This window comes from Argopecten irradians, chromosome 14 (genome assembly GCF_041381155.1).
Source record: "Argopecten irradians isolate NY chromosome 14, Ai_NY, whole genome shotgun sequence".
Classification (NCBI taxonomy): Eukaryota; Metazoa; Mollusca; class Bivalvia; order Pectinida; family Pectinidae; genus Argopecten; species Argopecten irradians.
In genome coordinates, this window is record NC_091147.1 from 2,321,893 (window position 1) to 2,334,527 (window position 12,635).

The window sequence follows — 12,635 nt, forward strand, 5'->3', positions numbered from 1 at the left end:
TTTCTGCCTTTGTAATTTCCATAAAAAATGTCAAAATCTACAAATACACGATTGAAAAAGAGTAATATTTATTTACTAACTGTATCAACTTTGAGATTTTTATTTTACTTAATCAAAATTTTATATAAAACTTGTTGCATTGTGGCAAACAAGAATCTAAATGGCTTTGAAATATTCGAGGTCAATGAAATACCAATACATATTGTATCAAAATCATTTTAATGGTGTTTTTACCGGGTAAAACTGGATTAGTATGCAAGGAGCTGTGGATAGCTTTACAGTAGTAAGTAAAACATGTAACAATACCTTGTTTAGGGACCTGAAAAACTAATAACTATTATTTACAAAGTGATAAATTCGGGAAATAAATTTATGGAAACAGCAGAACAGCAATGTACATATTATGATTTTGAATCGTACAATAAAATATCATGAGTGTATTCATCAGATGTGTGTGATATATCTATGATTGGAGCAATGCAATGCAGAACATAGTGTTTGCTGGTTTCGTTTGCCTTATCACAGTAACAAATTAAAGGGGGCTTTCTACAAGATTACGGTTAAATAGATGAAACTTTAAAGTGCTACAGTTCATTCGCAACCTAGCATGGTGATTCTGATCAAGACGATTACGGTAATGATAATAAGGCGTAACTGGTCGAGAATTTCTGTGTAGATATTTATCAGGTTACATCATGATGGTAACACTGCAGGTGGGGCGTTAGAATTGTACCTGCTGCCCCAGCCCTGCAGGTAGGGCGTTAGAATTGTACCTGCTGCCCCAGCTCTGCAGGTAGGGCGTTAGAATTGTACCTGCTGCCCCAGCCCTGCAGGTAGGGCGTTAGAATTGTACCTGCTGTCCCAGCTCTGCAGGTAGGGCGTTAGAATTGTACCTGCTGTCCCAGCTCTGCAGGTAGGGCGTTAGAATTGTACCTGCTGCCCCAGCCCTGCAGGTAGGGCGTTAGAATTGTACCTGCTGCCCCAGCCCTGCAGGTAGGGCGTTAGAATTGTACCTGCTGTCCCAGCTCTGCAGGTAGGGCGTTAGAATTGTACCTGCTGTCCCAGCCCTGCAGGTAGGGCGTTAGAATTGTACCTGCTGTCCCAGCTCTGCAGGTAGGGCGTTAGAATTGTACCTGCTGCCCCAGCCCTGCAGGTAGGGCGTTAGAATTGTACCTGCTGTCCCAGCTCTGCAGGTAGGGCGTTAGAATTGTACCTGCTGCCCCAGCTCTACAGGTAGGGCGTTAGAATTGTACCTGCTGCCCCAGCTCTGCAGGTAGGGCGTTAGAATTGTACCTGCTGCCCCAGCTCTGCAGGTAGGGCGTTAGAATTGTACCTGCTGTCCCAGCTCTGCAGGTAGGGCGTTAGAATTGTACCTGCTGTCCCAGCTCTGCAGGTAGGGCGTTAGAATTGTACCTGCTGTCCCAGCTCTGCAGGTAGGGCGTTAGAATTGTACCTGCTGCCCCAGCCCTGCAGGTAGGGCGTTAGAATTGTACCTGCTGTCCCAGCTCTGCAGGTAGGGCGTTAGAATTGTACCTGCTGCCCCAGCTCTACAGGTAGGGCGTTAGAATTGTACCTGCTGTCCCAGCTCTGCAGGTAGGGCGTTAGAATTGTACCTGCTGCCCCAGCTCTACAGGTAGGGCGTTAGAATTGTACCTGCTGTCCCAGCTCTGCAGGTAGGGCGTTAGAATTGTACCTGCTGCCCCAGCTCTGCAGGTAGGGCGTTAGAATTGTACCTGCTGCCCCAGCCCTGCAGGTAGGGCGTTAGAATTGTACCTGCTGCCCCAGCTCTGCAGGTAGGGCGTTAGAATTGTACCTGCTGTCCCAGCCCTGCAGGTAGGGCGTTAGAATTGTACCTGCTGCCCCAGCTCTACAGGTAGGGCGTTAGAATTGTACCTGCTGCCCCAGCTCTGCAGGTAGGGCGTTAGAATTGTACCTGTTGCCTCTATTGCATGATCTTAAAAGGCGACTAAATTAAGTATCTTATCTTTTCTGTTTCTTCTTCCTAACGTCTCCCTTGAAATCACCTCACCTTTGGCCTTCGGTTGAGCGCTCGCATCTGTTTGATTAAACCGGTCCTGTTAAACAAACAAACAATACTTAATGATGAGTTATTTTTTACTTCGGGACGGAGAGAATTCCATAGGGCAATATTACGGCATGGAGTTCATACGATATTGGTACGGGACGCATTCCACACCCAGATCTATTTCAAGTTGTTGTAACGCAAACACGCTCATCCCTAATCCCACATGCTTCTGTTACTATGCCATCGTGATAGTGTTTCCGTGACGTCATACAATTGTTGAGGACATGTAAAGATATCGTGTAGCATATCTTTAGTCTAGAGTGAGTTAGAAAAACCTCACACAGGTAAAAATGCGGACGCACCTATTCGGGGTAAGAGAAACAATGCTCTAAATAGTTGTTGACATTATCGTTGTTTTATTTCACTGGATCTATCCAAAATCGCGAAATATAATACATCGCAATATTTTTTTCAAAACATCATGGTTTTGCCTAACTCATCCTGTAATGTGAATGACGCTTTCAAAGGCTATAATATCCGTGAATAAGAAAATCACGAAATCGTACACCCCGTTTACAAGTACACAATTTTAGAAAATGATTGTATTTTGATTGGAAATTTGGAGGAAAGGGTATTTTGTATTTTTTAGAAATACATCGTTGTATAATTATTTTTTTATTCAAACAAAGAACAACTAAGATGTAATATTTACATTCTGGATGTTTCCGTCACTATATGAATCAACCAAACTTGACGAAAGCAAACTTTTGCCTATGAAAACACTTTGAATACAACGATTCTCGTGCATCGATCAGCTGATTTCAAACATTACGCCAGTTTCATATCAATGCAAAATAGTCCCCCACAATCTTTTAATGTATAATCTTTAAGGTGTTTTTTAGAATCAACTAAGGTTTATTGTAATAAGCCAATCAAATCTTATTTTAACTATATTTCTTGTTTATCGTCTGTTATTTGCAAAGGAAGGTCGACCGGAAGGCGGAAGCTTTGTCATCCAGCTGTTCCATTATCTCGTTTCTCGTCGTATATGGGTGTCATAATTTCAAATATAACATAATAACCTTTCAATACGTTTTATTTTCATACATTATTCTAATGTGAATATATGGATTGAATGTATTTTTCTAATTTTCATAGCGGCTTTGAATAGCAAAACCCATGTACATATCTTCCTAGGAGCGCTAACGCGCTTCACTGAATATGTAGATAGCTTCTGCTATTCATAGCCGCTATTAAAATTAGAAAAATACATTCAAACCCTATATAAATGGGGGTATTGTTGTATGTGTAAATATCATCTGATACTGTTTTCGCGGTTAAGATACGATCTTTAAAACATTGTTTCATAGAAAAAATTGGACCAATAATCTCTGTTAAAAACCTTCGCGTTATAAATGTAAATCCTCTATGTGCAGATCTTAAAATGACCCAAAAACTAGATATCAAGACAAAGAAACACTCATCAACGTGGATTTTATGGCAATACACCATTATTGTTTAGCGAATGGTACATTCTTATTGAAAACTTCTTTTCCAAAATACAGAATCTGATATACACTCAAAATTGTCCCCATGCTAGCCAAATCTTTAGTCATAATTCTAAAACTGAATCGATTGGTACATGGAAATTGTTAAAAGAACATAATGATTTATGGTATATCTTAACGCTATAAGAATAAAAGTCAGATGTCTCATTGACGGCACTCGCATCACATACAGTGTAATCTTGTCATTACTGTTATAAATATAAAAAAATATCACCATAAAAACATCTATCTATCTAATATGGTAAACAACTGATAATTTCAATACAGTAACTGGTAACATTTTGTAGAAATATATAAACTTCACAGATAAATTCACATATTATATACATGAAAAAATAAACATTCTTTTGATTTCTATACAATTTGATTTTTTTTGGGTGTTATCAAGCATGATCTTATTAATGATTGTAAAGAGGGTTCAACACTACTTATTATAAAGTCTATACAAGGGTTTGACAGAAGAACTAGAACAGATAATGTGTACTTCACAAATAGGTTGGTACCTCTAATTGAGGCTTATATAGATATTAAAAAAACTATTGTTCCTAGGTAGAGTTTGCAGAATGAAAAGAACAAATGTTGATTTTTAGAATTTTTCAAAGTGAGGATATTTTTTTTTAAATAATGTGACTACGTAAGTTCAAAAAGGTTTATTCCAGACATTACCAAAATACTTAAGAAATACAACTTATAATGCAAAATATTTCTTAAAAAAAAATTTGATGGTATCTTTTCCCTTCCAGATAAATTGATGGAAGGCAATTAGTCCACAATCTGTAAATTATGTAAAGTAACAAAATGCCAGGAAATTGAGAATTGTGCAAAATGACGGCAGAAAATTCATGCAACACATTCTTATCATTACATGATTGTTTAAAAACCCAATACCTATTTTGGAAACTAACTCTACTTCATCCCACATAGTCTTGAAAAATTTAAGATATCTTTATGAAAAAGATTGAGTCAGTACGTATATTAGATAATCTGTAATATTTATTTCCACTATTGTGGACACTTTCATACTGGTATATTGTTAGTCAAATTTGGTTTTGAAATTGTTCAAATAACTGACCAAATAAGAAAATGATTTCAATAAATCAACATAAAAACATCACCATGAAACATATATCTATCTAATATGGTAAATAACATAAAAACATCACCATGAAACATATATCTATCTAATATGGTAAATAACATAAAAACATCACCATGAAACATATATCTATCAATATGGTAAATAACATAAAAACATTACCATGAAACATATATCTATCTAATATGGTAACAACTGATAATTTCAATACAGTAACTAGTAACATTTGTAGAAATATATAAACTTCACAGTTTCATTCCATATTATATACATGTAAAATAAAAATTCTTTTGATTTCTATACAATTTGAATTTTCAAAGTAATGCCTAAGACATTTTGGAAGTACAATGTATATAAGAAATGGAACTCATCTCCAATAAGGGAACACCATCTTTCCTCGAAAAGTACAGAGAGTAGATAGATAATTGGTATAGCTTGCTGTCCAATCCAAATTCAATATTTTTATTTTACCAAATATGTTGGATCTAAATACAATATTCAGGTAGAACGTCATCATCTATGTAAATGTCACATTCTCAATATAAAATAATTAGAAACAGAATCAACAAATCAGAAAAAGATATCGTCTTACACGCTTCCTGATAATATCATAAACATGTTATTATTGAAGCATATCAGCGCCAGCAATTTCCGTAAATAAAATGTCATCAGAAACATACAGTGGCTATAACGGTCATATCTTCGTAATAATGAACATTGTAATATTAAACTGACCATTGAAACCAAAGCCTTAAAACCAAATAGTATCACAAATGAACAGGAAAACCATAAATCATTTGAAAAGAAATAATTTTGATTTTAGTATTGGATGCGTTAATGAGAAGCTTAAAGTTATAATACTGTAACGAAAGGAGACAATGAAATGTTACAACATATTCTGAGAAATCACACCATTGTTTCCTCTTGCCAGGATATTAATGTTTAGGTAACATACCAATCATCATGGTGACGGGTTTGGTTGTCTACGGAAATCAAACTTTTGTGTAGAAATTACAAATCACACTTCGGTATAAAAAGTGATGAGGGAATGGACACTTTTACATATTAATTCTTTATATTCATTGCTACGGTAAACGACATTTATTTCTATTTTCGTTTTTTCCATCAATAGAGTTTACATTATGCTGGCGATAAATCCGAACGGTCACAAGCACACTCCAACAGCCTATTAGAGACGATATCATCAGGTCCATTGTTACATTTATACATACATTATCCTCACTAATATAATTAAAGGTACGCGGAGCTAACGTATAGCATATCTTATATGGAAAAAAATTGTTCTGGTCAGACGACTCAAACTACCTTAAAATTCATTTACCGGTATTAAGGTTTAACTGCTTACAGTTCATTTTCCTGTTAACAACGTTTAACATGAAGCTGAGATCAGTGTTAACTCCTTACAGTTCATATACCTGTTAACAACATGAAGCTAAGATTAGTGTAAATTCCTTACAGTTAATTTTCCTGTTAACAACATGAAGCTGAGATCAGTGTTGGTTGTCTTAGTTGTGGCTGTATTAGGATATGGTACACGGAACATCACCTCTTATATCTGCCCAGGTGACTGTGATGGAGTGACAGAAAAGGAGACATGTTTTCAGAATGCCAACAATAAGTCTTATTGTCTGTGTACAGCAGAAAACGTGTGTAGAAGTGTAATAGAATGTGATGCAAGTTCAGACGACGTCTTAAATGATACTAGGCTAGGAGGACCTGTTGTACTGCCGAATATATCATCCGTCTGCTTTCTACGTGACACTTGTCCTGATCATTTCACAGACAACATCACCCGCGCTCTCTGTGAAACACCAAGTAGCTATAAAAAATCAGTTCATTATGATATGTTTCCAGTTCAAGTGAAGGAAGATGGACTTCCGAACATGAACTTTAAGAATAGCTTCTGTGCCCTATGTAACGGTAAGTTTAACTACACTTACTGGAAGGTTGCTGTTGACCTTAACACATGTGACATCTTTAACATCGATCTACCGCCTCACGCTAATCCACTGGATTCTCTTAGCGTGGTTCCAGGGTGCGAGGTTTTCCCTGTAGCACCAGACCCAATCTGCGATGTGTGTGAATATCCGGATTTATTCTTCTTTGAGGGATTGCCTGTTCTGTCAGCACTTTTCAATTTCAGTCCAAAGAAGGAGCCGCCAATCGAGGACAGGTCTGTCGAACCCAATTGTGACATGAATGAGGTATATACACTTAATTATTTTATATATACTACCATGGCCCCTTTTTGCAAACATTCTAAAACTTTAAATTCTTTATAGGAAAGCATTACATATTTAATCTGCTGTATAACTGTTTGTTAGTCGCTGGAGATTAAATTCCTCCTTTCCCGCGAATGAAAGGATGACAAGAACGATCACGTGACTGTATTTACATGTATCACATGATTTATTACCGTTAGATGTTGTAAAAAGCGTGAAAAGAATGAGTTCAAAGATGTAATAGCAAAATTTTCCTCCGCGAAATCAAACAGTTGTTGTTTTTAAGATTTATGTTCAAGGTCTTATGTAGTATGTCTATTCATTTGTCTGAAACGTTATCATATTTTTCATCTTTGCAGACGTCTGCTATCTCCCAAGACACGACCAATACGTGTGGTTTAGGCCAGACTCCTGTCGCTGGAGTTTGTCAAAAGGTCTTCAGTTATAGACATGGAATCCATGAGTTTCGATTCTACAAGCAGATATTACAAAATATAACCAAAGAGGAAGGGTTAGACTTAACAAGCAGCTACATTACATTCTTACATGACACCGCTGTCCACCGACTAAATGTGGACATGACCCTGATCGAGAGGTGGGACGTTAAAGTGACCAGTGGTCAGACTGTAACGGGTGGTCAGTGTGCCGAGTTACAACTGTCTATTATCGTTGATGTGGGTGACAAGGATATTTCTGAATCCACTCTACGAGATGCGCTCAATCCTTGTTCAGGAAGTTCGTCTTCCCACATATGTTTCGTGCCCGGAGAAAGTACTCAGCGAGAAACTTTCTGTCATATACAACAATGTAATGAAAAGGTTACAACTAAATTGTCACGGAACATGGATTGGAATGTTCAGTCATTTATAACAGTCGTGTCATTATCGTTGTCAATAATTGCCCTCCTGTTGTCTGTATGTATTTTTGTCCAATGCCCACTGTTCCACAGCTTGCCCGGAAGAATTAACCTCTGTCTGATGTTATCCGTGTTGTGTTCCCAGCTCCTCTACTTGTCGTCTGCTTTGTTTTACAAAATGCCCCTCACCTGTCAGATAGTCGGGGTACTATCTCATTACATGTGGCTCTGTTCCTTTACTTGGATGTCAGTCTGTGCTTTCCACACATGGTTCACGTTCGGCCGTCGAAATATAACCAGAAACATACAAGCTTCCGAAATGAAAACTTTGCTTAGACGGTACGGTATTATCGCTGTATCCTTTCCGTTGCTTGTCGTTCTCTCCTGCATAATCGCTGACCTTGTTTCTCCCGGTTTCACTATGGGATACGGAAAGAGTATATGCTTCATTACTGATCCGATAGGAATAACAGTTGGTTTCGCTGGTCCCGTGGCCCTGACCTTGGTAACAAATCTGGTTCTATTTGTCGTCACGATTGTCAATATGCAAAAAGGTTCAGATATAGTGAGCGACCTTCGGTCTAGTCGTACGTTTTTCTTTATCTACACCAAACTTAGTTCCCTGATGGGGTTTACCTGGATCTGTGCCTATGTCGCTGAACTTGTTGGGGCCAGTTGGCTGGACACCACATCCACCGTTATAAATGGACTACAAGGGGTGTTTATCTGTATGTCGTTTGTATGTAACAAACGGGTGTATAAGTGGATGAAGACCTTCGCATGTCGTCAATGTCAACACAGATCATGTGATTAGGTTAAACAGAACAAAATATTCACTTGGTTGGAGAGTCTTTTATTGTGTTTATGGGAGAAAAAAATTCATGTAATGCAGATAGGTTCAGTGAAGCGTAATAGTAACATTTCATCGAAGTACAATGTACAAATTAACCGTAGCGGGGTTGCATTCCTTTGCTACATCTTTATTTCTTTACGTTAATTTGAAGGAAATCTACTTATTTGATTAGTATAGTCTCATGTTCGGAACTGTCTATCATATAAACCATTATTCTATAGGTATTCGGTTTGAGGTGTGGTTATATGTCAATCAAGTGTTCAAAACTGCAATGATACAATACTGGTATTGGAATTTCCCACAAAACAAAAAGATTTTTAATGACGCATTACAGTCTTATCAGATATATAAGGTGATTTCGAACATTTCTCTAATACGTCGCTTTATGTATTAGTAATCATTTTTGTTTATTAAATCACACATTACGGGAAAGATGCCAAGAACATATATTGATATGGATATGTTAAGATTGCCTTCCTCCTTATGACCGTATAGGGATATGTTAAGATTGCCTTCCTCCTTATGACCGTATAGGGATATGTTAGCTATTTATTGTAGTAGTACACATCACTCGGTTTGTGGACTTCTGACCTACAGTAGTCATCCGTTATTCGTTATACACGTAACCTTGACAACAACCAATGTTAAATATTAGATGCATCAGTGAGATCTGTTTTCATTATTATTTTGTAAGCTTTTATTTCTAGCATGCAACCATAGTATGTAAGACCTCCTGTTGTGAATGTTATTTAAATATAAAGTGAGATCCTGTTATGTAATTCAATTATTTGTCAGTCAGAACCAATAAAAGAAGTAGACCAAATATTCATGAGTACATTTTTAAAATTGTGCTTTTAATGTAGTAAACTGCGAATGATTTTCCCCAACAAGCATTGCGTTTTCTCTATTTGTATGAGAAGCCTTCCGTATTTGTCCCTGGTTGTTGTGTGTGCGTTACACTAATCAAACCAAACCATAGTACAGTGCTTCTCATTGAAAATGTATATTTTTGAAAATCGGTACTGATACCGAATTTCATATACAAATACCTACAATGTATACTTATGTAATCTGCTATCATTTGTCATTTTGTTGTATCCGTTTATATCGAAAATAAAGAAAACAAACTGCAATGCAAATTTAACATTTTATTAAACAAATGGTTAAAAATAAACTTTTTCATAAAATGCAACAACATTTAAATATCATAAATTAAATAAATTGTCGATCTACTGCCATTGCGAGTCGTTGTGGTAGATGGTGCCGAGCATTATCACAGACTGTTTGATATCACGTGTTTCTATAGGACTGTCAGCTTAGCTGGTGGATCTCCATTACAGACTGTTTGATATCACGTGTTTCTATAGGACTGTCAGCTTAGCTGGTGGATCTCCATCACAGACTGTTTGATATCACGTGTTTCTATAGGACTGTCAGCTTAGCTGGTGGATCTCCATCACAGACTGTTTGATATCACGTGTTTCTATAGGACTGTCAGCTTAGCTGGTGGATCTCCATCACAGACACGAGGGGGTCGTCATATATACAGTCCGCATTATTGGTCACAAAACTAATACTATTCCCCGTATCCATGGAAATGACCGGAACTATTATTTGTACAGTTCGTACCCAGAATTCAGCGGAAGATTCCGGAAACGATTCCTTTATACACTTTATTGGCTTATTTTGATAACTTGTACATATCCGTATCGACGCCATGTGTGTATTACGACCGATTTTACAAGTCCTGCCTACTATTTGGAATGACGCCTGGACACTGTATATCCCGGATACCGGAACCCGGATGCGGGTAGATGAGTCAACCAGCTGAATCTGAACTGCGCCTTCATTGGATGACAATTGTCTCCAGACCATCAAATGATCTAAAAATAGAAGGCAAACTAAAAATTGCACAGCAGATAAATATACACGATCTAGAGAAGAATCTCTATACTAACATGGTGGTTTCTTTACAAAGGAAGACTGTTAGCACCAATCCTTGATACTCCACTCTTAGTGATGTTATATCCACCCCTGGACAATTCCATAGTACAAGTTGATGCAGTTCAGTGGGGAAAACTGACCAATCACAGACATGGAAAAACTGCCTTTGGGGATTCCATAGAGAGCGATACCGAACTTAAAAACCACACAGTAGACCACAGTGTACCGTTGATTATTTTGATGAAAATTGAATAACTACATTACCTGTGTGTTCTTACACTATGAGATAATCTAGGGGTGGTTATGACATCACTGAAAATAACCCCTGGAGAATCAATGATGGTTAGCACCTGACAGACAATGAAGTGTAACGTTGTTCCAATTTTAATAATGTTTACAAGTAACTATAATATAAATTAATAATAATAATGTGTATAACGTATGATTAAAAAATGCCTTACTTGAAATGGTGGAGTCATGTCGGTACTCGGCCGTCATCCATACTCTGTTTACAGTGGGGGTAGCTTTATAATACAAATAAACACGTATAAACAATAACACAAGTATATAATCACAGTGGCATGAACACGAAATGTGATGATTGAAAATTAATCTACATCTTAATGTTTTACCTTGTGAATATGCTGCATCTGTCAATGTTGTTTTATATCCTTTGTGCGTTATATTCTGTAACAGATAATTTGTATAGATAGTAAGCATCTATAAATCAATAATATTATAATTGGCTGATATTTTGTTTGTTTGTTTGTTTGTTTTGTTTTAGTATCCATCCACAGCCAAGGTAATTTAGGACACAAACAATATACCTTTTAAAACATAATTAAAAAATGTAGCTTTTTCACATTTTCATTGATTGAGATCTTATAACTTTGGTTACCAAAGTATAAAAACTCTTATAATCTATACGGTGTCCCATTTATTGTACAAAATAACAGGACATAAACATTTGTAAAATAGTACATAACGAGTACATGATGAGAAAAACTGAATAAATGTAGGTCATCTGTGCTCATCGTCAATCTATCGTGTTTATCATAATTAAAAGTTATACATCTCATGTATACAATCCAATCAAGTAAACAAAACCAATCTCATTTAAACTTCAACTATCAGCTGAACATCAGATAATTATATTGATTTTATTGTGTTACTCGCTTATTCATAACAGTACTAGTCTATTCATATGTTAATGTAAAGCACTCCCACTTACTATAGGGAAATCCACAGGCTATTTATAGATTTACGAAATTGCAAATAAACAAATTCAACATTATATACTTTATAAAAGATATTCCATTGTTTCTGTAATTATCAATGGTAGTAAATAGAGTAATTAACTTACCTGTGTTACTATGGATATATTAGTCCGGTGGGATCGATTTCCAGTCGAATGATTATCTAGATTATATATCACGGGTAGACTGATCGTTAATCCTACGACACAGAGAATTAATATCAAGCCAGCACACCTGATACAGACAGTCTTCCTGGCTGTGTTTCGTGTCCTTCCAGCATCTTCCTCGGCCGGAATGTCCTTAATATGTGTCTTGGTTTTTACCGACCCATCACAAGTCTCTACTCCATCGGTAACAATATCATTTAGAGCATTATCAGGATCCTCGTATAACTCTATATTCTCCCAAGCCATGTTTAATACACTATACAAGTTGCATAAGTCCTTAATTAACAATTTTGTGAGTATCCCGAGGGCTATTCTTATACACATGTATTTTAAGCAATACTTAATCTAGATACGTGCAATACAAACCAAAAGACAGGTGGATGTAATCCTATATATGTCGTGGTCATACACCAACCATTTCCAGATATATATCGTGGTCATACACTAACCATTTCCCGATATATATCGTGGTCATACACCAACCATTTCCCGATATATATCGTGGTCATACACCAACCATTTCCCGATATATATCGTGGTCATACACCAACCATTATCCGATATATATCGTGGTCATACACCAACCATTATCCGATACATATCGTGGGCATACACCGTGGTACATA

The 12,635-nt window shown here is 36.8% G+C and overlaps 2 protein-coding genes across 2 annotated transcripts; one reads left to right on the plus strand and one right to left on the minus strand.

Annotated features, from left to right (window-relative positions):
* The first annotated feature begins 6,189 nt into the window (after positions 1-6,189).
* Positions 6,190-8,932, plus strand: LOC138308096 (uncharacterized). Its single transcript, XM_069249043.1, has 2 exons — positions 6,190-6,915; positions 7,293-8,932. The coding sequence occupies exons 1-2, from the start codon at positions 6,190-6,192 to the stop codon at positions 8,601-8,603; spliced, it is 2,037 nt and encodes a 678-aa protein (XP_069105144.1). The 3' UTR covers positions 8,604-8,932.
* An 845-nt stretch (positions 8,933-9,777) lies between these two features.
* Positions 9,778-12,593, minus strand: LOC138307257 (uncharacterized). Its single transcript, XM_069247899.1, has 4 exons — positions 11,950-12,593; positions 11,219-11,273; positions 11,048-11,110; positions 9,778-10,525 (listed from the first exon to the last, which is right to left on the minus strand). Exons 1-4 carry the CDS (start codon positions 12,331-12,333, stop codon positions 10,137-10,139), a joined length of 891 nt encoding a protein of 296 aa, XP_069104000.1. The 5' UTR covers positions 12,334-12,593; the 3' UTR covers positions 9,778-10,136.
* Between the last annotated feature and the right edge of the window lie 42 nt (positions 12,594-12,635).

What these genes read in the sequence shown, in the direction of transcription:
- LOC138308096 (XM_069249043.1), top strand. Translation starts at nt 6,190, where the DNA reads ATGAAGCTGAGATCAGTGTTGGTTGTCTTAGTTGTGGCTGTATTAGGA. An exon ending in CCAATTGTGACATGAATGAG is followed by an intron (nt 6,916 to 7,292) that starts GTATATACACTT and finishes TCATCTTTGCAG; the next exon opens with ACGTCTGCTATCTCCCAAGA.
- LOC138307257 (XM_069247899.1), bottom strand. Translation starts at nt 12,333, where the DNA reads ATGTGTATAAGAATAGCCCTCGGGATACTCACAAAATTGTTAATTAAG. An exon ending in AGATGCAGCATATTCACAAG is followed by an intron (nt 11,111 to 11,218) that starts GTAAAACATTAA and finishes TGTATTATAAAG; the next exon opens with CTACCCCCACTGTAAACAGA. An exon ending in ACATGACTCCACCATTTCAA is followed by an intron (nt 10,526 to 11,047) that starts GTAAGGCATTTT and finishes TTCTATTTTTAG; the next exon opens with ATCATTTGATGGTCTGGAGA.